Source organism: Gorilla gorilla, chromosome 6 (assembly GCF_029281585.2).
Source record: "Gorilla gorilla gorilla isolate KB3781 chromosome 6, NHGRI_mGorGor1-v2.1_pri, whole genome shotgun sequence".
Classification (NCBI taxonomy): domain Eukaryota; kingdom Metazoa; phylum Chordata; class Mammalia; order Primates; family Hominidae; genus Gorilla; species Gorilla gorilla.
The window spans coordinates 163923250-163948505 of record NC_073230.2 but is presented as its reverse complement, the minus strand read 5'-3'; the positions used below and the strand labels follow the sequence as shown (position 1 = coordinate 163948505).

General features: G+C 43.4%; 1 protein-coding gene across 1 annotated transcript; it reads right to left on the bottom strand.

Annotated features, from left to right (window-relative positions):
* Window positions 1-4146: 4146 nt before the first annotated feature.
* HTR5A (5-hydroxytryptamine receptor 5A) lies at window positions 4147-19656 on the bottom strand. Its single transcript, XM_004046538.5, has 2 exons — window positions 18360-19656; window positions 4147-5512 (listed from the first exon to the last, which is right to left on the bottom strand). The coding sequence occupies exons 1-2, from the start codon at window positions 19098-19100 to the stop codon at window positions 5180-5182; spliced, it is 1074 nt and encodes a 357-aa protein (XP_004046586.1). The 5' UTR covers window positions 19101-19656; the 3' UTR covers window positions 4147-5179.
* Between the last annotated feature and the right edge of the window lie 5600 nt (window positions 19657-25256).

Below are 25256 nucleotides of genomic sequence, written 5' to 3'. Positions count from 1 at the left end.
GGAGGCTGAGGTGGGCGGATCACAAGGTCAGGAGATCAAGACCATCCTGGCTAACATGGTGAAACCCTGTGTCTACTAAAAATACACAAAATTATCCGGACATGGTGGCGGGCACCTGTAGTCCCAGCTACTCGGCAGGCTGAGGTGGGAGAATTGCTTGAACCTGGGAGGTGGTGGAGGTTGCAGTGAGCCGAGGTCACGCCATTGCACTCCAGCCTGGGCAACAGAGCGAGATTCTGTCTCAAAAAAAAAAAAAGAAAGAAAGAAGAAGTTGAGTGTAGCCTAAGTGAACATTGTTTACAAAATCTGCGGTAGTGTACAGGAATGTCCTAGGTGTCCTAGGTCCTCACATTCACTCTCCACTCACTCCCTCGCTGATTCACCTGGAGCTACTTCCACTGCAGCAAGCTCCATTCATGGCAAGTACCCTGTACAGGTGAACCATTTTCAATCATTTTTTACTGTACCTTTTCTACATTTAGATATGTTTAGATACACAAGCCCATTACCATCCTGTTACAGGTGCCTACAGCATTAAATACAGTAACAGGCTTCACAGGTGTGCAGCCTAGGAGCACGAGGCTACATCGAACAGCCTCACATGTATAGCGGGCTGTCCCCTCTAGATGTATGTAAGTGCACTCTGCGACGTTTGCATAATGTCGAAATTGCCTAATGATGCGTTTCTCAGCACATCCTCACGGTTATGCGTCCTGCGACTGTACGTTAATCTCAGCCCCTCCCCTTATTAGCACCAGGGGGCAGAGTCGTCATCTCCCCTACTTCCCATCTGCCATTGCTAATCCACCGGGAACTGCTTGTTGGGTCACCTGGGATTGGTGCAGTGTAGATCACAGTTAGGTTGTTCCTGATCTCTGGGGCAGATTTGGTTTGGGAACTGGTGCCACACGAGGTTGACCTCCAGTCACCAAATATCATAAAGGAAAAGGACACTGTTCCAAAGGTGTCCTGCGAAAGCTGGTGCTTTTGCAGCTCTATGTGGGCTGTACTTGGTGGAGATGCCAGAGGGGAGGAAGGGGTTGTTTTAAGTCCCTGCCATCATCTTGCTCCTGCAAATCATTTCTTATCCTTTAGGGGCTGTTTCTGTGTTAAAGTACGAAGACCAAGAGCTGGAGTTTGGAGCCAGGTCCTAGGGTTCTGATCCTGGCTCTAATTTTCTAGCCATTTCATCTTGGATGAATAATTTAATTTTTACAAGACCCAAATGACTTTTGGGTTAAATCTCCATAGTGCCTCCAAGGGTTATTGTTAGGACCAAATAGGGGTGGCTTTGAAGGGCATGGCACAGTGCCCTGTATGGGGTCAGGGCTTAATAAACATTGACGATTATTTGCTTGGTTGTGGGGAAGCTGATTAAATTTGCTGCACGTTGTGGTGCATCTTCCTTGATTCCTTCCTCTTGCTTGCGGAGCCTTGAGCCAGATCTCAATGAACACAGCTAGCAGCCAACCCAAGCTATCGCAAAGGAGGCCATGACAGAAGGGATAATGAGTTTGAAAGATACACCTGATGGAAAGGCAAATCCCTTTCAGGAGGAGAAAGAGGAAGATGGAAGGCTGGGTGCAGCTGGACCACAGCACCCGAGACTGCTAGAAAAGAACTACCTGGGGCTGGCAGTCCTGACAGAGCCATTTAATCAGCCGACAGTGGCCAGGCTGGACCTTCATTCTCCTGAAGCTGGCCGCCCCCCACCGGCACAGTGGGGACAGTGGGCACCAATGTCCTGACAGGGGTGCCTCATGAAGGCAGGAAAGGCAGCTGCAGACCACAGACGGCCCCAGTGAACCATCGGGGCCCAGCCCATGAGCAGCCCAGAGCAGGAGAATCTCTTTCCTGATACAGGACAGAGTCTTTGAGAAGGCCACCCATTCCCCTTTTCTCGGATGCTAACAAAATCCCTGCTTGGCAATCACTTTCACTCAGCACTTGAGCTGTGGACTCAATCTTTATTTTCTCTTTAATAGAAGCATGGCAAAGTGTTGTCTCTACAGCCTCTTTGGCTGTGAGCAGGGAACTGCAAATCCAACAGACAAACACGGAAGCAAAAATGCTCCTCATGAAAAGAAGAGACAAACAACAAGCTTTTTTATCAAGAATTAATCCCTACAATATGGTCTGATGTCAATACAGACTCAGGGACATCTTCCACTTGTCTTTCACTACTGCACAATGAAAATATAAAACTGATAGTGACCTCAAGAGGGCTAAGATCACTCATAAGGAGAGGATTATCTCCTTTGTACTTTGTCTTTAGGCAGGAGGGCAGAGCTGTGCGTTTTGTTCGACATATTCTACAAGAGCTGAAAGGAGGGCTTTGGATTGGTTCACCTCAGTCACCCTACAGAGAGGGCTTGCAGGAAACCCTCCGGCCTTCTCTAGGTGCACCATCTAATAAAGGTGGTTGTTGTAATCTGGCACGGGAACAGCATTACTTATTTTGAGCAATTACTTCTGTTTATGATTCATATAAATTTCTAACCTGATAAAATATCAGCAGTCAAGCATAAATGAGAGTGTTTCACAAATATTTGATTTTCATAGTAGAGACTCAAAGTCAATGAATGTCTACATTTCTTACCAGGGTATAAGCAACTTTTACTATTGAAATGGAAGCAAAATAATTCATTGATTGCCACTTCTTCCTTCTCTTATGTGGAATGTTTCTTGCTCTAGATAGCGTATGTGGAGTATGTTGTATATAATGTATAATTTAAGTGACACCTGAGAGGTGTTAAATACATATTGAGTGATAAGAATAATGAGGCTTATCCATCTTATGAAAACATTAATAAAACCCTCAGCTGGAGATTTCATTAATACTATAATAACATCGTTCTCCAACTGGGGTATACAGAATCCTTGGAGAGTCGGGGAGTGTTTGAAGCCACCAGAAAAATGTGGCACATCTTCCTCAAGCTTCGCTTTACTGAAGAGTATGAACTTTTTTAAACAGTAAGACACTCACGATTTATGGATTAAAAGTTTTCACGTGGATTTTCAGGTAGAATAGACTTAAGCTTTTACCCTTGATTCTAGTGTTACATCTCCAGACTCCTCATGTCTGAATTTTTCTTCTCTGCCATGGGGTACTTAATAAGGTTTTTCAAATACTTCCCTTCCCTTATTCAAACACTTCCCTTATTCAAAACACTAGAAAACAATAGCATTTGTTGTTCTCTCTAATTTCGAGTAATAATGGGGAAAAGTAACTTGAGTAAGTGAACAGTCTGTATTTTAAATACTTGTGGGTTTAGCACTTCAAGTGATATATACAGATGAAAAATCTAAGGATGTTTCTAAATAAATTCTTTGATTCTTATCACTAAATTTCTCAATGAATCTGCTTGAATGCATAAAGATCTGCATTTAGCATATTAATTGTGACTTCACAGGCGTCTAACATTTCTTTATCTGCTCACATTCTTTTGATAAAGCTAGTCTTTGCAATAAAGACAAGACTAAACTTCAAGCCAAGACCACATATAAATTATCACAAATTTCCTATGTTTGAACTCTTAATTGATATAATTTATTATATACAATATACTACATGAATTACAATAATTCAGAGATTATTATATCATTCTTTAATTCATGCATTTGAAGAGTCAGAGACATAGCAGACCACAGGCAGTTTTATTGCCTAGGATTTTTTTTAAAGTTTTGTGTAATGGCACTGGTTTTACATGATCATCCAAATGATGCATCATCACTTAACTGCCTCACCTCACAAATTATACTGTCAATTTGTAGAGGACTGGGGCTGCATCTTACCATTGTTCTGTCTTTTTCATTGCCTGCTAGCCTCGGCCTCCTAGCAGGAATTCACATACCAACAAAAAATAGCAATTAGCAAATTAATCAAGGATGCCCTTAAAGTGCCTGTGTTTGGTGAATGTGCCTTCACAGTCATTGGTCATGAAATGCTCAACCTTACAGCAGTTGTTTTACTCTAATCTCATGATTTGAGGATAAAGGTCTTTGCCTAGAAACACTCGAATATAGTCCACACGCATTGAACCAGTAGCAAATAAACAAATCTGACAGATTCTATGAAACCAGTAGACTTTTCTGTTTATAAACTGTTGCTTCAAAATGAAAGGAAGTAGTTACCCTCAGTGCCTGTTTCTTTTTTTTTTTTTTTTTTTTTTTTTTGAGACAGAGTCTCGCTCTGTCGCCCAGGCTGGAGTGCAGTGGCGCGATCTCGGCTCACTGCAAGCTCCGCCTCCCGGGTTCACGCCATTCTCCTGCCTCAGCCTCCCGCGTAGCTGGGACTACAGGCGCCCGCCACCACGCCCGGCTAATTTTTTTGTATTTTTTTTAGTAGAGACGGGGTTTCACTGTGTTAGCCAGGATGGTCTCGATCTCCTGACCTCGTGATCCACCCGCCTCGGCCTCCCAAAGTGCTGGGATTACAGGCGTGAGCCACCGCGCCCGGCCCCTCAGTGCCTGTTTCATGTCAACGGATTGCATTTTGGAGTAAACTAGCCAGCTAGAACACCTGCCTCTTTCATAGTTGTGTGTGTGTGTGTATGTGTGTGTGTGGTTGCCACAAACAAAATCTTAAAGCTAAGATTCCCTGCTCTCATGGATAGGACTATGTACTTTAATATATTTGGAGACAGTGCTTTGTGGTCAACTCTTGGGTCATACCCCATCGGTATTAGGGTATATGTACTAGGACCACAGAGGAGAATATTTGAAATGGGGACTGTGCCAGAAAGCCTGGAACTGTGGTCTCCTACCCTCAGAGGTCTACATCATGACTTGTTCATTCTTTTCTATTCAATCTCAATCTGCCCATATTGTTTTACCTCCTCCTTCTTATTTGCCTTGTTTGACTTATTTAAGACAATGTCGATCACCATGCCAGAGTGAATTTGGGGAGGAAAGGACACTTTGCGGGCAAAGACCATGACTGTCAGCACAGAGAAAGGGATAGCAGATAAGTTAGATACATCATGTCACCAAAACTCTGTGAGGAGTCATATTCCTACTGAGGAGGTGGAAAAGAGGCCAGTGCAGTTCTGAAGATGACCCTGGAGAATGGTGAGGATTCATCCAGTCCACATGGCTGTTGGGTGGGGATGGGAAATGGATGAACTGGGAATTCCACTGAATTATGGGAAGAAACTTCTTTCAATCCTGGTCCTCTCCCTCAGTGTTGCCTAGAAAAGAAGTTCTTGAAGGCGCTGTTGTAATTCTTGTTGAAAGCTGTATAGATCAGGGGGTTAAAGAAGGAGTTGGAGTAGCCAAGCCACAGGAAGATGCTTTTCCAGATGGCGGGGATGTCACAGGAGCAGAGGGGACTGATGAGCTCGGTGAGAAAGAAGGGGATCCAGCAGAGCGCAAACACGCCAATGAGGATGCCCACCATGAGGGCGGCCCGCTGCTCCTTCTGCTCCCGCCACGTGTCCCCTTCTGTCTGGAAGGTGACGGTGGCGTGGCGGACCGTGAACACCATCTGGGGCTGTTTGGCAGAGTCCTTCACCTGTAAAAGACAAGCAGGAGCTTTATGAGGAGCCACCTCAGTCTACCTGCTAGGCTGAGCCTAGACACTGACAGGCCTGGATTCCGCACATCCACTCAAGGGAAAGTCTTCGATGGATAGGTGTGGGAACCTGAAGGCCTGTGGCACTCGCCCTCAGATATGGAAACCAGGCAACAGAGCTGGGGTGTTTGCTTACATCTTAGAAATGAAAGGACCAGATGTGATGAAATTGACATCATGAAGATGGACTCCCTATTGCTGTCTGTTCAACAGAGGCAGTAGCAGAAACGAGCAGGCAACATGGCATGCACAACTTAGTGGCAGAGGTGCACACTTCATCAAAAGTGTCCTAAGTTCCTATCAAAATCCTGTACACTTAGGACCACATTTTCTACCATCTTTATAACCTTCTGGGCTCATTTAAGTCCCCTCTATAATGTTAGAACTTTTCCTCTGGCATAAAGCTCCTACTGCTCTGCCCCATAGCGTATTCTACTGTTTGAGGCAGTCCAGTAACCAGGACACCTCTCTCTGGGTCTATTCTGTGTCTTCCTCTACCCCTATATTTATGTAAAACTGAGACCCTAGTCTTTTAGTCTCCTGTGGGTGCCCCCAAGGCCTCCACAGGGCAGGTTCCCACAGAATCAGGCTCTCCAGTTCACTTCCTTCTCTCAAGGAGTAGAATTCCTGGGAAAGGAAGCTCTTCCTCCCTTCTGGTCCTATTTTTAGCTCTTGGGAGAACTGATATAATGAGTGTCTACTGATGAGGCAGCCTAAATATGAAGCAATCATAAATTTACTGAATTAGCAACCTAATTGATCCAATCAAAATGTGGGACAGTTTCTGAGTCATTCATTCTCTGGTGGGTGAGACTGCATTGACGTTAAATAGTATTCTTCCCCTCTCCAGCATACTGTGACTCTAGTACATTTAAAAATATTTACACAGCTTGTTCTCAAAGAGCATACGATCTTTTAGGCAAAGAATTGTCAGGTTAATCTAACCCACTTAACTAGTTATTGGCAGCATTTATAAAGTGGACTCGAAAGGAACTGACTTACTATCACATGGAATAACAGGTGAAAATAGGAACACTATGGTTAAGGCAATGTTAGTTGACGAATAAATTACCAAATTTGTAGAAGAGCTTTGCTGACATTTATTTGCAAAACAGTATAACATCAAGTCTGTACACTAAATTAAATTTAAAAGAAGATAATAAATAATGAAACCAATGGTCCATAATAGTCCAACCTTTAAAAACACATATAAAATAAGCACTGAAAATCCCACTTTCTGTACCTCTAGATGAAACCAGAGTTACCTTTGGTTGCTGATTTATCAAGGCATATCTGGAAATGCATTTGAGGGGATTCATTTATAGAAATCCAAACCATATTTAGCTTAATTTTTCAGCATAAAGGAAAGAGGGAAAGCTACCAGTTTCCTTAACAGAATTCGACCCGCTAATAATATCAGGGAAGCTGTTTTCCATATTGTCCCAAGACGGCAATAAAACAAGAATTCTAGCTGGACTCTTCAACCCTCTGGAAATTCTCCTTCCCCTTGGCACATTTTTATGAGTGACAATGGGGACACTGGTAACACTGGTCATACTTGAGACATGGTCACACTGTGGAGGCTGATCACACTGGTCACATAAAGGATGCTGGTAACTCTGGAGATGCTGGTTATACTGGAAACACCATAGATTCTGATCATACTAGAGAGGCTGTTCACACTGGGGATGCTGTTCACACTGGGGATGCTGGTCACACTGGAGATGCTGTTCACACTGTGAATGCTGGTCACCCTGATGACACCATGGATGCCGTTCACACTGTGAATGCTGGTCACCCTGATGACACCATGGATGCCATTCACACTGTGAATGCTGGTCACCCTGATGACACCATGGATGCCATTCACACTGTGAGTGCTGGTCACCCTGATGACACCATGGATGCCATTCACACTGTGGATGCTGGTCACCCTGATGACACCATGGATGCTGTTCACAGTGTGGATGTCGTTCACACTGTGGCTGCTGGTCACACTGGAGATGCTGTTCACAGTGGGGATGCTGGTCCCACTGTAGACACCATGGATGCTGATTATACTGGGGATGCTGGTCACACTGGAGATTCTGTTCACACTGTGAATGCTGGTCACCCTGATGACACCATGGATACCATTCACACTGTGGATGCTGGTAACACTGGTAACACCATGGATGCTGTTCACAGTGTGGATGCTGGTAACACTGGTGACCCCATGGATGCTGTTCACACTGTGGATGCTGGTCACCCTGGTAACACCATGGATGCTGTTCACACTGTGGATGCTGGTCACCCTGGTAACACCATGGATGCTGTTCACAGTGTGGATGTCGTTCACACTGTGGCTGCTGGTCACACTGGAGATGCTGTTCACAATGGGGATGCTGGTCCCACTGGAGACACCATGGATGCTGATTATACTGGAGATGCTGGTCACACTGAAGATACTGTTCACAGTGGTGATGATCACACTGGTGATATCAATGACACTTAGGGCTTAGAATTTTTTTAGAGTTTAGTCATAGAACTCCAAGTTGTTCAGAAAAGCATATTTTTCTATTACCTTGTGACATGTTGATTATTTTACTGGGCTATCTTTAGTGCTGCATTCAACACCAACTCACTTGACAGAAGAAAGAGTGACACTGAATTAAAATGGTACCCCTGGGACAATAGAGGCTCCAGCTGCTAGGAGGATCTTGGTTGTTTGTGGAGTTTCAGGTTTATAATGCCCTCAAATGGTGGAATTGTTTGCTTACTCAATGGCCCTTGGATTTATGGACCCCTTAGCTCTTTGCTCTCTTCTAATCAATGATTGCAATAAAGCACTTAATTGAATCTGGACAATAACGCTATATTAATTACTACATTCAACCTGATCATTAGTAAACACACAGAAAGAGAGGAAGTAGGGTTAAAAAGTGAATAGTTAAGCCAAATTAATTTTTCCTAATAATCTCTGAAATGCACATAAAGTACATAACTCACAATTTAAGATTCATATATAAATTTTTTTCTAAATGAACACTTAGCCTCATCTCCCCCAATAAACAAGTTCTTTGGGGACAGGTACATATGTGTTAGAGCTTTCATCCTTCCAAAATGATTGCATGCTAAATAATTATTTACTGGTTAATCACAAATCTGGTATGTTCTTTTATTTCATCCAACCACTCTGCTTTGCCTGTCTAATAATGTCCTAGATAGTCAATGGATTACCTTCAATAATGGGTATTGAAGTTAAGGTATAGACTCTTACCTTGGAAGTGTGGTTTCAGGTGATTTGCAAGTTAGACCACACCACTGTCAGAATGAGAGATGGGTCACAGGAGCTCAATGGAACAATAAAAATGTTTAAGCTAAAAATGGCCTTACACATCAAGGAAGCCTCCATGAGGGTGTGAATCAAAACCCTCCACAAACTTAGGAGAAGACTGATTGTTCTATAACTGATAACAAGCAGACATTTTTCTTGTTTAAACCTCTTCAGTCAATCAAGGATGATGCAGTTTTGGAATATACACTTGTAAACCAACTAATCTGTGTCAGCCCTCACTTCTGAAAGTCAGCCAATTAAGGTCAGACTCACCCCAATAAACACACTTCTGAGCACCAATCATCCAACAGAAAACCCCATTCCAGCAGAAAATCCCATTCCAACAGAAAATCCCATTCCATCAGAAAACCCCATCCAACAGAAAGCCTCATTCTGAGTAAACTCCATTCTGCAGCTGATGTCAGCCTGCTGCTACTCTGAGTGTCCTCCAGTCTCTGAACCCCACACTGCCCCGAATCACAGATGATGGGCATTCCGCTCTGCTCTGGGAGATTGCTGACAAGCATAGCTCCCTCTCGCTATTCTGAGTCAAAGATTCAGCTTTGTCTTTCTATCTCAGACTCTGAGCAGTAGTGGCATCGCCCCTGGACAGTTCTGGAGGTTCCATTGAAGTCATTTTGAAGGCCCTCCGTGGGATCCTTGGGCCACAAGTGCATTCACTGGGCCCCAAACTCAATTGCCCTTTGTGTCTGCAGCCAAGCACATCAGTCTCAACAAGGATTTGAGTTCTGCCTAGTTTCACTGGGCTCTTATTGCTCAATATATTTTGTTATCCTAGGATTTGTGACCAACTATGTCCTTGGATAAGTTCGCAAGGCTGAGGTGTTTGTATCATGTGACTAGATCTTTGATTGAGAGATCTACCTATCTACCATTAGGTAATTGTCTTAGATCTATGTATAAAGCTTTAAACCTCTTGCCATGAAGGTGTATCATTTGGCAAATATTGTCATGCCATTAATCTACTTATCCTATGGCCTCTTGCCTTGCTTGTGTGTTGTCTACATGTGCAAAGTCTCGTTGCATGGGTTTTTGTTTTGTCCTGGAACTCCTTCTTCTGTTGAATACAGAAGGAACTATTCTATAAGGCGTTGGCTTGATAAGTTTCCAATCTAATTCAAGCTGGACCTGAGGGCTAATGATTTGAAGACCATTATTAGGCCAGTGACCAATTTATGAAAAAGCAATTGATCAAACTTTGCTTGGGGTCCCCTACAAAGCTCGTATGAGGGCATTCCTGACTTGTCGACTTGTGGAAATATATCACTTTGTCCTATTGTTTTCCAGCTTAATGATAGTTGTACAGACAATCATGTGTCCCCTTCTCCATCTGTTTGGTCCAGGACCTTGAGACACTATTCACAAGCATGAACTGTTGACCAACCGCAGTTGCCTCTTCCTCATGTGCCATGGCTTGTTTATGTCCAAATCTCAATCCTCTTTTTTAAGAATTTCTATTTCCTATTTAAAATTGCATTATGATCCTAACTCTTGCAATTTTCTTCACAAATGCCAAACTTTTTTCACTTAATGAAAAACATCTGATGAATGAAAAATTAGTAAGATATTTAAGAGAAGCTCTAGAAAAATTAGGAGACAAACATCAAATGGCTAAAAGTCAGCCTCTTTAATTGGTATTTTGAGGCCTTAAAACAAAATCCTAACTAAAATAGTCTCAAAGATTTTGTAACCTTCCCAAACCTATCCTCTTTGCAGATCTCTATCTTGTATTTTTCTATTCAGCTTTATCTCACTTCCTAAATGAACCAGGGTTTTCTCAGGAAAAACACAATCACATTATAAAATTACCAGAAGAAAAATCAGATTTATAGAATTTAATTAAAACCTTTGTCTAAAGCTAAGAGCTATAATTAAGAAATTTTCTAGGCCAGGCATGAGGGCTCATGCCTGCAATCCCAGCACTTTGAGAGGCCAAGGTGGGAAAATCATTTGAGGTCAAGAGTTTGAGACCAGCCTGTGCAATAGAGAGACCCCATCTCCACAAAAATTTTAAAAATTAGCCAGGTGTGGTGGCATATCCCTGTGGTCCCAGCTACTCAGAGGCTGAGGTGTGAGGACTGCATGAGCCCAGGGTTTCAAGGCTGCAGTGAGCTACGGTTGTGCCACTGCACTCTAGCCTGGGCAACAGAGCAAGACCCTGCCTCAAAAAAAGAAAGAAAAGAAAAGAAGGAAGGAAAAGAAAGGAAAGGAAGAAAAAGAAAGAAAAATTTTCTAAACTTTTGTTACAGAATTTATAATTTTGTTAGAATATCAAACAAAATTTTTATTTTCTTGAACTATAGGTGTGTACTAATTAGTTAAATTAACTAAAATCCTCTTAGATAAGAAAAAAATGGTAAAAAAAGAAGCATAGAAAATAGAAGAGTTATATAACCCAGTTGTGAAAATTTAAATATAAAAATAGAAAATATATTATGTAATTTTAGAAGGCTTTCTTTTAAGGAGAGGTTGAATAAAGATTCAAAGTAAACTAAATGAATCTGGGTTTGGTGGCTCACGCCTGTAATCCCAGCACTTTGGGAGGCCAAGGCAGGAGGATTACTTGAGCTTGGGAGTTTGAGACCATCATGGGCAACACGGTGAGACCCTATTTCTATAAAAAATACAAAAATTAGCCAGGTGTGATGGCACACACTTGCAGTCCCAGCTACTCAGGAGGCTGAATAAAGATAGAAAATAGACTTCAGAAAACCTTCAAGCAGCATATTTGTGTATACCCATCAGCTGAAGTATAGTCTTGTCACGTCTTTCTATAAATGGACTTAAACCTGAATTTGGGAATTTAATAAGAAAAAGTAAACTGAAATGTGAAATTGCCAATTTGCAAAATATCCAATATGGGGCTAGACATTTCCAGATAGACTTAGAAAGTAAATGCTATAAATCAATACAAGATATGGCTTTCTAGATAAGGCATCCAAAAGGGCCTCTGTTCTCAAAGATTTGAGAGCTGAGATAAGGATCCCTGTATATATTAATATATTGCTAGCAGGAGGACCCTTGAAAGAATGAACATCTCATGTTGGCTAAAAAGCAAAATGACAACTATATACAATCTATCTAATAAAGCCACTCCAAGGAAGGTATTGTCACTCAACAATTTCTTTGTCTTTTTAAACTTCCAAGGAGAATTTTCTATAACTAGATGTACAACTATATAATGTTTTTGTTTATGTGGGTGTCAGTATAACTACCAGTAACCCCACTATTATAGAACAAAAGATCATTCCATGTACATTTTTAAAGTTGTCTGAAAAGCAAAAAAGAAAATTGTAGCAAGTTTTTAAATATTAAAAACAAACAAAAAATTCAATAAAGCTATTGGTGGCTGGGCACAGTGGCTCACACCTGTAATCTCAGCACTTTGGGAGGCTGCGGTGGGCAGATCACCTGAGGTCAGGAGTTTGAGACCAGCCTGGCCAACATGGTGAAACCCGTCTGTACTAAAAATACAAAAATTAGCCAGGCATGGTGGCACACAACTGTAATCCCAGCTACTTGGAAGGCTGAGGCAGGAGAATGATTTGAACCTGGGAGGTGGAGATTGCAGTGAGCTGAGATTATGCCACTGCACTCCAGCCTAGACAACAGTGTGAGACTCTGTCTCAAAAACAAACAAACAAACAAACAAAAAACCTATTGGTTATAGGTTATACCAGATAGTGAAACAAGATAATGAATGACAAATTGACAAATTTTTGGCTATATAGTAAATTTTTCAAAGGCTTGAGAGAAAATCAACTTTACTTAATGGAACAATTCAAGTAGTAACAATCTTTAACAATCCTGTATGCCAACTTATAACTGATATTTTCAGATCATTATCAAAAGAATACTTCTTTAATCTATGACATACCTGCAATAAGTAGGATCTGCTTCCAAATAAAATGTGCTGCAGCCCTTGTTCATGCTGAGATTATAGCTGATCTGATGTGAGAATGCCTACACTGCATGTAATTTTAAAAATTACTATAGAAATACTGATGGTTCTAGAATCTCTATGGACAAGAGACTCCACAACTAGAAAATTTAATTGAAGTAGAATGCATAAGAGTTAAGACTGATTCTTCCTAGGTTATCATGAACATTCCTTTTCAAGCAAATATGAAAATATGGGGCCACGCTCTGGGTGGATTAAGGTGACAGCATAGCACCTGTCAAAGAACATTGCTTATTTTAAGCTCACCGCTTAGTTCAGTAACCTGGAGGCTTTGCCTCCTTGTCTCAGAGAAATTACAGGCATCAATTCAACTAGTCAACACATCTTCAGAACATTTGGTATTAGGCCTTTAAATCTTATATACCACATGTAATAAGCCCCAGTTGCTAACAGAAACTATCCAATATTTTTCTACTCATTGATTGATAATGGTTCATGGTTACTTTCTCCTTCTCCTGGTGTAACATGTATCACCCAGCAGCTCTGAAACCCTTAGACAAGGAAGGGGAATCCCATAACTGCATTTCTATAATTAAAGTGTCCTGGCTCCAGACAGAACTTGGAGTTCTGTAAGTATTGCCAATTCCAATACCAAATTCCAATGAAATATTGTTGTTGATGGTATGCTAAAAAACAAAAATAACAATACCAGGTTTCATATATAATAAGTAGTCCAGTCTCTCTCATAAAATTTAATCTCTTACCCAAAGCCAAGTTGTTCAATGCTTAAATTATGGACCTTTCCAGTAGGTCCATATTAAGTTAAAAAAATGAAACAGAACGTATGTAAACTAATAATTAGTATACTTCCAGAATAATTCACTTATTTAACATACTGTAGAAACATCTCCTTCAGGTACTCTAAAAATGGACAACAAATGTGAATTATTTGATGACTTGATGCTACCCCAAACCATTCTAAACTGAGGTCCTCCAGGGAACCTCCAGAAAGAGAAGTGTGGACATTGCCATTAAACCAAGAACCTCGGGACAAACAGATGACCATGTGAATTAGTGACCATCTTGGCAATACTTACAGATAACGTACCTGCAGCCTCACTAAGATTGATCACCTCTCTTCTACAGTTCCTGGGTCCTTTATCCTATGCTGACGTTAAGTGTCTCAAAGTCAACTGAGAAGAAAAGTTAATTGCTCCATAGGGGCATAGGTTAGGCCATTCCAAAATCTGGCTTGCCAATGCCCTCAATGGACTATACCTCCTTACGAAGAGTCCAAAGGGACAAAATTCTCTCAGAGAAGCCTCCTGAAGATAATGACCCCATTTAAACAGTTGGATAACAAGAACGTTTTTTTTTAAAAGTTGTCATAGTAAATAATGCCTGCATTAGCTGACATAACATATTATATAGCCTAAGCTCCCAGGCCACAACAATTAACCCAAATAGTCATGATGAATAGAATAGCCTTCAGTTTCCTTGTGGCCAGTCATGGAAGAGTTTACCCTATAGCTACCATTTCTTGTTGTACCTGGATTATGACAGAGGCGAAGCAATCTATGTTTAAGCTAGAAGAAAAAGGAACATAGCTACCTAAAGAGACACAAGAAACTTTTGGGACTTGCTTTCCTGATCAAAGCTGGGAAGTCTTGGGTCAAGGACAGCTCCTCAACAAAGAATTGACTAAGAAGGCACTGGAACTAAGAAGAAGAACTTGGGAGATTTTCCAGTCTCTTCTTACAATATTTGTAATTATTCTTGTTTATCTGGTAGTCCTTCAGCATCTGTTGTTCAGAACTTTACATGCTTCTGCAGAGCTCTGTCCTGACAGATGATTCAACAGATGATCTAAAAAATAGTATAAACTCATGGTGATCAACGTGCAATGTGAACATCACATCTCCACAGACGAAACTTCATCATTAAGGAGGACCAACAACAGTGGTGAAAATCTGGATAATCACGGAGATCTCTCCTGCCGCTTTGGCTGAATGAGGACCAACACAGACAGACTGAGAAGAAAATGTTCCCACGCACTGAGGAAAAGACTGAGTGCTCTTTAGCCCAGAATAAGTTTTACACTTAGTCTACTGATCAAGGGCAACTCATCTCAATCAATATATTTTAAAATTTTCTTCTCTTAGGATTTGTAACCAAGTATGTTCTTGTATAAGGTCACAAGGCTGAGGTGTTTGTGTCAAGTAACTAGATCTTTGATTAAGAGACCTACCATTAGGGAATTGTCTTAGATCTGTGTAAAAGGCTTCAAACCTCTCGTCATGAAGGTGTACTGTTTGGCAAATGGTGTCATGCTATTCATCTACGTATCCTACTGATGCTTGCTTTGCTTTTGCTGTTGTTTGTCTACATGTATGGAGTCTTTTTGCATAGGTTGCTCTTCTAGGTGTAGGTCGCTGCAGGGATCATACAGGAATCAAATATATGCATAGCTTCAGTATCATTGGTAGCCTATAATTTTGAGAGTCAGAGGATTATTAATTTTGTTAATTATATATAGAATGAATAAGGATGGGAGGGCAAGTAGGGTTAGAATAATAGAAGGTAAAATAGTTCACACAGTCTCTACCTCCTGGATGTCTATAGTACCTGTGTAGATTATTGGTGTTAGCCCCTCAATTCTGAAAGTCAGACCACCAGAGATGGACTCATTTCAGTAAATACGCATTGGAGGAACAACCAATCAGCAACAGCTTCTCATACAGAGGGTGTCATCTACCCACATCTCAACAATCCACCAATCCCTGAGGCTCCATACCTCCCAAAAGCGCAGTTTCAGGTCAGCATTCTGCTCTTCTTAGGCAAACTGCACCTAGACAGCCCAGCCCCCGCTCACTCTATTAAGGAAGGCATTTTTCTTTGTCATTTTATTTCAGATCTCTAGCAGTGGCTTCCTCGTCCTTTCACAAGGGCAAGTCTTATCTGTCTTGTGTTGCCAGATCCCAGCTCAATTTCTGACCTAGGTTAGGATTTCATGGCATGTATTTGAATAAAACTCAGCAGATAAAGAAACAAGAGAGAAGTGTTGTGGTTTCCCCAGGGAACAGCTAGCTGGTGGTAGAACTCATTTAGAAACTTTGACGCCCACTCCCATTATCACAGAACAATCAGGAGGCCTGGTTTGTAATTAACCCTTCAACATAACATAAGGACAGAGGCAGCCCCATATTATATTTAGAGTACTGGATTATTCTGAGTCCTTTTGCTAAGCCAAGGGGACCATTTCCAAAACTGATCTGGGAGAGGTAGAGAGAGAAGAGAGTATATATATATACATATATATATATACACACACATATATATATGTGTGTGTGTGTGTGTCTATCTATATAAAAAGCACAAAGATGTTATAATGCTTTGCTTCTGCTATCACCAAAGCAGAGAAATGAGAGTGCCCTTCATCTTTTTACAGCAAGCCTTGGGATGGAATTGTAATTAACTTTCTCCTTCTAAAGCTGTGTTTGGGGTTGACTGTAAATTATATTTGCCTGAATAAACATCAGGGGAGAGGAGGATTCATAAAAGGAGGGCCCTTGGAGGTGACCAGTCTTCTTGTTCCTGGCCTGGAATTTGAGTGGACGCTCATACACATGAAATATCACTTCAGGTAGTTTGATGGAAGCTTCAGTGTTCTTACCCATCAGCACTCTTTGTTCAGCTTAGAAATCTAATAGATCAGAGTTACCCAAATTCAGTACGATTGACATTTTGGTCTGAACAATTCTCTGTTGAGGGGCTGTCCTGTGCATTGTGCAATATTTAGCAGCATTTCTGACTTCTCTATACTACATGCCATTAACACCCCATCCTCAATTCTTTTTTTTTTTTTTTTTCTTGAGACAGAGTCTCACTCTGTCGCCCAGGCTGGAGTGCAGTGGCGCAATCTCGGCTCACTGCCAGCTCCGCCTCCCGGGTTCACTCCGTTCTCCTGCCTCAGCCTCCCGAGTAGCTGGGACTACAGGCGCCTGCCACCACGCCCGGCTAATTTTTTTGTATTTTTAGTAGAGACAGGGTTTCACCATGTTAGCCAGAATGGTCTCGATCTCCTGACCTTGTGATCTGCCCGCGTCGGCCTCCCAAAGTGCTGGGATTACAAGCGTGAGCCACCGCACCTGGCCCTCAATTCTTAATCATCCAAAATGTCTCCAGACAGCCCAAATGTTTCCTGGAGGGCAGTATTACCCTTCGCTGAGAAGTGCTGATATAGGTAAAAGAACAGGTAGCCTCTGACCCCTCGTTTTCTTCTTTCCTCCAGGATGATGCCCTCTCCCCTTTTTCCCTAGCTACACCTCTGGTCCCTCTAAGTTTGACTGACTGGGGATGGTTAGAATTAGCTACTGACTCTAGAAAGCACATACAGAGCTCAGTGTGGATGTCTATTTCCCTCCCTAGACCACACTCTTCATGGGCAAAGACAACATCTCTATCATTCGCTTACATCTTGCACCAAGCCCATAGTATGCACTCCATATGCTTACTTAAATTACTTTCTTGTTTCAGAGCCAACAACAGAAAATGGGGACTGTGTAGACTTCTGGTCTAACCTAAATGTGTGAATTAGATTCAAGGAATCTTCCTTGGTAATGAAGGGGGAGCAGCCTGCAGAATCATGAGTCATAGGGTCAGATTATTAAGAGTTAACAAAAAAACAGGAGTGGGAGAAGATGAGAAAAGCTCCCTCGCTGTTGCTATAGTGGTTGTCATGCAGTAAATACCTCTCATAGAGAGCTGGGGAATTCTCTTTCCTGGATTTTTAATTTCCTTCTGCAGCTTTACTCATGTTCAGGAAGGCAGACAAGTGGTCCTCAGTCACACCTACAACCTAATAGGGCTGTGGGGGATAGACCCATAAAGTAACACCCCAAGGCAGTGGAAGCAGATAACAAATGCAGGCTCTGGGACTAGTGCAGGCAACATCTTCAGTCTTACGTCAGGACGGGAGGATGCCACAGAATGATAGTAACCTAGGTGATACCATATTTTTAATAAACCGGCTGCTGTAATTTGCAAAGAAAAAGAATAGACTAGGATGAAATGCCAACCTGCATCGCCTGACTCATGGCAGTCTTATCAAATCATGCTCCCATCCCTGCCTCCCCTCCTCCTGGAACACCCCCATTCTAAGTGCGGGAAGCTGCTAGTTTTTTCCAGTGTACTGAATCAGTGTACCCCAGATACCAGCTTATTCAGATGTTCTAAAGGGTGTTATAGATCCATAGAATTTGGGGGCCAAAGGGGACCCTGCAGAATGACGCAGTCTGAACTCCTCGTGTTCTGTATATTTAACAAACAACCCATTAGAGAAGGAACATGATATGATTAGCCCTGTGAGAGGGAACATGTCAGAGCAAAGCACATCTCTGATGCTTTCTTCCACTCTCCCAGTTTACTCCCCCCACTCCCAAACACAAAAAGTTCCGTTTTCTACAAGTGTGGGGGTGGGGCAGGTGGCCTGGGGATATATTCTGTACAGATGCAAGTCGAGTACTTTTAAGGATTGCTGAGATACCCACCTCCACAGCTTCGGATATGGGTGAGACGCTATTGGTCTTCCTGGAGCCCACGCGGAACTTGGCAGCCTTGTAGATCTTCCAGTACACGAAGAGCACCACACAGAGCGGCAGGTAGAAGGCGCCTACGGTGGAGAACACGGCGTAGGAAGGCTCGCGGCTTACCTGGCACTCCTCGCTGCCCTCAGAGTACGTCTCTCCCCAGCCAAAAAGCAGCGGGGCCAGAGAGATGACAGCGGAGAGCGCCCAGGTGAGCGCGATCATGACGTTGGAGACGCACTTGCGGGTGCGGAGCGTGTATTCCATGTGGCGCGTGATGGACCAGTAGCGGTCCAGGGCTATGGCCGTCACGTTCCAGATGCTGGCCGTGCAGCAAAGCACGTCGCACGCGATCCAAAGCTGGCACAGCCTCCGACCTAGCTGCCAGCGGCGCCCGGACAGCTCGTGCACCAGGCTCAGCGGCATGACCAGCGCGGCCACCAGGACATCCGAGATGGCCATGGATGCCACCAGGTTGTGGGGCACGCGGTGGAAGGTGCGTACACGGAGGATGGTCGCCAGCACCAGCAGGTTCCAGGCGAACGTCGCCGCCACCAGAAAGCCCAGCAAGGTGAGAATAAGCACTCCGAAGACCGAGAGCAGGGGCGAGCTGGGGCGGAGGTCGTCTTTGCCGAGGCTGTGGTTGGTCTCCAAAGGGGAGGGGGTGGAGAGGGAAAAGGAGGTTAGGTTCACAGGTAAATCCATCTCTGGGTCAGGAGACCGGCCTGGGGTACTTGCAGAAGGGGTGTTCAGGAGGACTTAAGGCGGCCACTGTGCCCAGAGCCAATCCGGATGTTTGCAACCTCTGGCCAGTGGGGGAGTTTCTGGAAAGTGCCTGTGAATTTGGCCCCAATTTCCTGCTAGTGAGCCTCCGTTGGAGATGGTGTGGCTGCAAGCGCGGCAGGTCTGAAGCCCTCAGAGGCTAAGGAAGCAGAGGCGAGGGGCTGCGTGTCGCAGCCAGGGCCCGCCTAAGCTGTCAGGAGCCCAGGGCTCCTCGCCTTGGTGGAAAGGCTGTTTGGCTGCCCAGAGCCGAGCATCTCCCAGATCGGGGAGAAGCTGGGCGGCCAGCAGCTTGTGGGTGCAGGAGAGGGGCTGGTGCGTCAGAGCAGTCGCTCTCACCGCGTTGCCTCCCTGCCCACCCTTCTCTCTAGGCAGCCGGCTGCAGCCTTAACTCCGTGCTAGGGAAGCCAGTTTTGGGGGGACCTGCTTTCTGGGACCTGCCTTCTGTCCCTGTTGCCCCCACCACCCCTTCGGAGGCTGCAGCTCCGGAGAGCGAATGCTGGCGCGCCCACCGAGACCTGCCTTATCCAAGTGGAGATCTAGCCCTACGTAAGCCATCAGCTGATAAGGCCATCTCTCCCCGCCTCCTGGCTCAGAGCGCGCGGCTTTGGGGCTGTCCGCGGTGCTGCTGCGCTCCCCTCGCCTGGCGGCTCCCAGTGTGCGCCACCACATGTGGTGCTGTCCGCGGTGCTGCCACCTCGCCCCGCCCGGGAGCAGGAGGGTTGGCGCTGTCCACGGTGCTGCCTCTCTTGCCTGAAATGAGTTCGCCACGTTGAACAAGTTGACCAATGAACTTTCCTCAAAACGTTCCCCTAGCCACCACACACGTCCCTCTAGGGGTGGACTGGAGGCCCTAGACACTGCTTTCTCAGCTTTCCATAAGTATTTACTCTTCCTGCAAGAGTTCTGAATTAGGGGTCTAAGATAGTTTCACTAACTTTTGTTCTCCAGAAGATTTTAGCACGTGATTGCTTTCTTCTTACCCAGCTCTCAGTTGCTTCCCTTAAGGGTTGTTTTCCTTAAAGGAGGAGAGGCGAGATAGCAGTTGCTGCTGTTCCTAGAGATGGTTGAGGTGTTGGAGCTAGAATGCTTCACCTGGCTCCAACAGGAATGGCTGAAGAATGCTTTATCTCCTCAGAGTCATAAGGCAGATGGGTAGTCTCCAGTGGTCCCTACTAAATTTGCTTCCCGAGAAGGAAAAATTGGGATACAAGTTATTATAAGAGCTCCATCTCACTCAAAAGAAAGAGGTAATTTAACTCTCCCCTCACACATGCACACAAAACAACCACAAACACATCCACAGAAACTGAGAAAATATCAGAAGCTTCTAACCAGAAATTATGATTGAAAGCACCTCATAAAGAGGCACATGATATAGCATATAAAAGAAGTTGAAATTTTAAAAATGATGGACAGAAATGGCAGGAAAAAGGTAAGGTGTTAATAAGCTTTCTTTTTAAGTATATAAAATGAGTGTCATGAAATCCTGTGCATTTACAAGTAAATTTAGTCAGAAAGTTTTAACTATTTAAAGATTAGCAGCATGTTTTCATATAAGATTTTGTTTCTTGCAGAGTAAAACAAGTATCAGGAGAATGCACTGAGAAAAGAGAAAGTCCTCCACTGGAACCTAGAGGACGGGACAACATCATTAAATACCGGATTATTCACAGGGCTGTTTCAAACACCACTTAAGAACAGCTGATGGTGACTGCCTGCATGCAGAGCAACTGTGCATGGCCCCAATCTGGAAGCAAGCTTGTGCTTCTTTAAGGCAAATCACCTTCTTGAGGTCATGGAACTAATGGGAATGAGATGTAAACTCTGAATCCTCTTCTTTGGAAAAAGTTCTGCATCTAGGTTTAGGGCCTGATATCTGGAGGAATGGATGAACTGTGTTGCCCACAGGCGGGCCTCAGTGGATCTCTATGAATCTTGAAAGGCATTGTGGGCTTGTGATTATATTCCCTACTGATTCCCCAGGCCACAGCTGTCTGTATTGATAGCTAAGTGAGCAGCAGAATAGTTAATAGGGACAAAGCCAAGGATGACTGAGGATAATTTGTGAAAAATAGAGTGTCATAAATTTAGGGACTGAATAGAATATTCCCACAAAGGAGAGATCCAATGGAGCATTTCCAGAAGGGACAAACCCTGTTCAGAAAGTCTGGCTTATCTCTTAAAAATACACAAATAAAAAATCATAATATTTCAGCTTCATCTTAAATCATAGCCCCAATTTTATCTTGAAAAACACTGAAAAGGAAAAGAATCTGAAAAGGTATAAAACTCCCATCTGCCATATGGTACCTCTGAAATGGCAGTATTGGGAAATATACCTTCCTGGGTTGTCACCTCTTATGGGTTAAACTGTGTCTCTCCTTCCCCCTCCCTTACCCCCTGCCAGATTTATATATGGAAGTCCTAACCCCTAGAACCTCATAGTGTGACTATATTTAGAAATAAGATCTTTAAAGGGATGATTAAGTTAAAATGAGGCCATAGGATAGGGCCTCGTTCAATCTGACTGACATCCTTATGAAAAGAGGAAATTTAGACATGCAAAGAGACACCAAGGATGTGTGTGTGCATAGGATAGACCACGTGAGAATAAAGCAAGAAGGTGGCCATCTACAAGCCAAGGAGAGAGACATTAGAAGATACCAGTATTGGAAGATTAGAAGATATCAAGATTGGATTTCCAGCTGCCAGAACTAGGAAAAAATAAATTTCTAGTATGAGCCACTCAGTCTGTGGTATTTTGTTATGGCAGCCCTAGCAAGCTAATATACCATCCGACAAAAGATACTAGCAAAAGATACAACCACATAACTGAACGAGGTGCTATACTGGAGAAGAGGGAATTATAGACATATAAACAAATCATGGGACATCTACTAAAACCTTTCCAAAAGGTAGTTTGCAGCCATCTAGCAATCATTCGAGTGCAGACTCAGTTGTCTATTGAGGTTACTTATGGTTTGTAATCAAGTCATGTCATTGGCATATAGAAAAATATTTATTTTAGATTTTTCTATAATGGGAAGGTATGAATCTATTTCATTCAAGTAGGAGCTGATTTTTTTGTTTGTTTTTGCTTCTGTTTTTTGAGACAGAGTCTCACTCTGTCATCCAGGCTGGAGTGCAGTGGCACAATCTTGGCTCACTGCAACTTCCATCTTCCGGGTTCAAGCGATTCCCAGCTAAGTTTTCTGTATTTGTAGTAGAGATGGGAATTTTACCATGTTGGCCAGGCTGGTCTCGAACTCCTGACCTCAATTGATCCATCCCCATCAGCCTCCCAAATTGTTGGAATTACAGGCCTAAGCCACCACACCCGGCCAAGACCAACGAATTTTAATGTAACAGCATAATAAACATGCATGATACAATTTCAGATTCCACATCACAACAAATCTTTAAGGTGCTACCACTCACTGAGTTTTAATATAGCATCACAGAAAAAATATCCATAATTATCTGAAAATAGTATTAAAGTACTCTATTTTCTGCTGTATATCTGTATGAAAGTGGATGTTCTTCACAATCTTAAACTAAAATAACATATCCCAACAGATGGAATGTAGAAACATATGATGTTCTAGCTGTCTTGAAGAGATTTGCAAAAATGTTAATGCTATTCGGAAATATTTTATGAAAAATAATTATTTTTCATAATGAGGTATCACTTATATAAACATGTAAAGTGTTTATTATTTTATTTTTAATAAACAAATACACAAATATGTTGAAAATGTCTCTAGTTTATTTTCCAGTAAATATTAATATATATAACCCATGTAAACAAAAGCTCTTTGGGGTACTCAATTTTAAAGAATATGAAGGGGTCCTGAGACCACAGTGTTTGAAAACTGCTGTCATCAGAACATCACGCTGCTCCACCGTGTTGATGTGGGATGTCAATAAGACAAGACAAGCAAGAAAAGAAGTCTCAAGTTTGTTAGAGTCCTCCGTAAAATACGTGTGCTCCAAAATGTGAGAAATAATTTTGTCTTTGAAGAATCGGACACCCACAACGTCATTGATGGTGTTAGGGCTTCAGTGGCCTGGAGTGTAACAGGGTATTCCTTTCATTATAAAAATATACGTATTGCATCTGGTACCTCCCCCTGCTGGAAAGGAAACCTAATACTTGGTCAGCACTTTGAATGCCAGAGGCAGCTGCTCTGATTCACATCCTGGTGATGTGGAAAGGCTGCCAGGTTCGGTTGGGGCTGAGAGCAGGAAATGGCTCTAGCAGAAGTCCTGGCTGCCGTGAAAGCAGCCCAACTGCTTGGGCTTTATGATTTGCAAAGCTTATGTTACTAGGAGTACCTGTAATGGGAAAAAACTCCATGAGGATTTTATGATAAACACCAGTAAAAGAGTCACTGTATAGACCCTGAGGGTTCTGGAGGAAAGTCACTCCGTCTACAACAGGAAACATTACACTGTTGGAAAAGCAGTTTGTGTGAGCCAGGGCTCTGGCAGAAATAGAGCATCTGAGCATGAGACATTAAGTGACACTGGAACAAAATATGACCATCAAGATGTGGAATTTTGCAGACCCACCCACAAGATTGGGTGGGCTCAGCAGCAAAACAGCATAAAACAGAAGTGGTGCAGAGCAGAGCTGGAGGGTGCAAGCCAGCTCCACAAGAGGTGGCCCAGACCACCCTGCCGTCTGTCATCACTGTACAAGCACCTACCCCTCAGCTCAAAGCCCTGGCCACATGTCCAGCTGATGCGGCACCAGCAGGGCCAAGGGGAATTCACAGGTGGGTCAGCCTGCTGTGTTGGTGCAAGTCAGCAAGAAGACTGCTGCTGTCTCATGTCTACTCTGGGTGGCCTTGGGAGACAGCAGTCAGAGGAGACCCTTCCAAGGGGCAGAGCTCTAGGTGCTGCACTTGATCTTCCATTTTGTTTGGAAAGGGGAGCAGCCTGAAAGAAGATGATACAGACTCATGATCAGTGGCTAAAGGTCTGGAAGGTGAATGACTGGAAGGAAAGATGTCTGTGAAAGAGGCTTGTAGATGAACCACAGGGAATAAGGACAAAGTGTGGATATGTTTTTATCACTTTTAACATCCTCCAGAAAGCATACACTGCAGCATAGAACACTGGAAGGGGATCACCAGCCACCTTGAAGGGCGGCTATTCATCAGCAGGGATGGATTTGCCTCTCCTGCCTGCAGGGTCTCAGCCAGGTCACCGTCCAAGGACCTTTGTAAGTTTCCATCCTCTGATACAGGATTGCATTTAGCATCCTTGTGAACCAATGGCCCCACTTTACAGCAATGAGCACATGGCCTCGGGTCCCATCACAGACCACTTGTTGCAAGTCGAGCTGCACTTCTCCCCGATTGAGAAAAAAGAAGTATTGAAGTCCTCACCCCTGGTATCCGTGAATGTGACCTTCTTTGGAAATAGGGTCTTGGCTAATGTAATCAAGTTAAAATTGCACTGGATTAATGTGGGCCCTAAATCCAATGACAGTGACCTCATAAGAGAGGGACGTGTGAAGACACAGACACAGAGAGAAAAGGCCATGTGAAGACAGAGCCGAGTGATGCCACCACAGGCCAAGGAACACTGAGGATTGCCAGCAACACCAGGAACAAGAGAGGCAAGGAAGGACTCTTCCCTGGAGCCCTCAGGGAGCATAGCCCTATCTGCTGACACCTTGATTTCAGATTTGTAGCCTCCACACTGTGGGAAAATCGATTTCTGTTGTTTTAAGCCCCAGTTTGTGGCACATTGTTAACAGCCACCCTAGGAAATTAATACACTATTTTACCCAGAAACTGCCAGCCTGATGGAGAGGGGAGATGGCCTCTCAAATGTGCTAGGGAGATACTACTAGGAGACTCTACTCTGCAACACCATCCCTCTACAGACAGTGATACCATAAATCAATGTCATTTTGTGGGGCTGTCCTTAAGGTAGGCTATACGGACAGGCCTGGAAATCATGAAATAGAAGCACATCGTCATGCTTCCTGTCACAATCAGTGACCACCTGGCAATGTTGTCCTTCTTGTCCATGCGACTTTAGGCTCTGTGTGTCTAGAGGTTCTGG

Coding starts and splice junctions, on each gene's coding strand:
- HTR5A (XM_004046538.5), bottom strand. CDS start 19,100: ATGGATTTACCTGTGAACCTAACCTCCTTTTCCCTCTCCACCCCCTCC. Junction 5,513..18,359: donor CCATATCCGAAGCTGTGGAG/GTGGGTATCTCA, acceptor TGTCTTTTACAG/GTGAAGGACTCTGCCAAACA.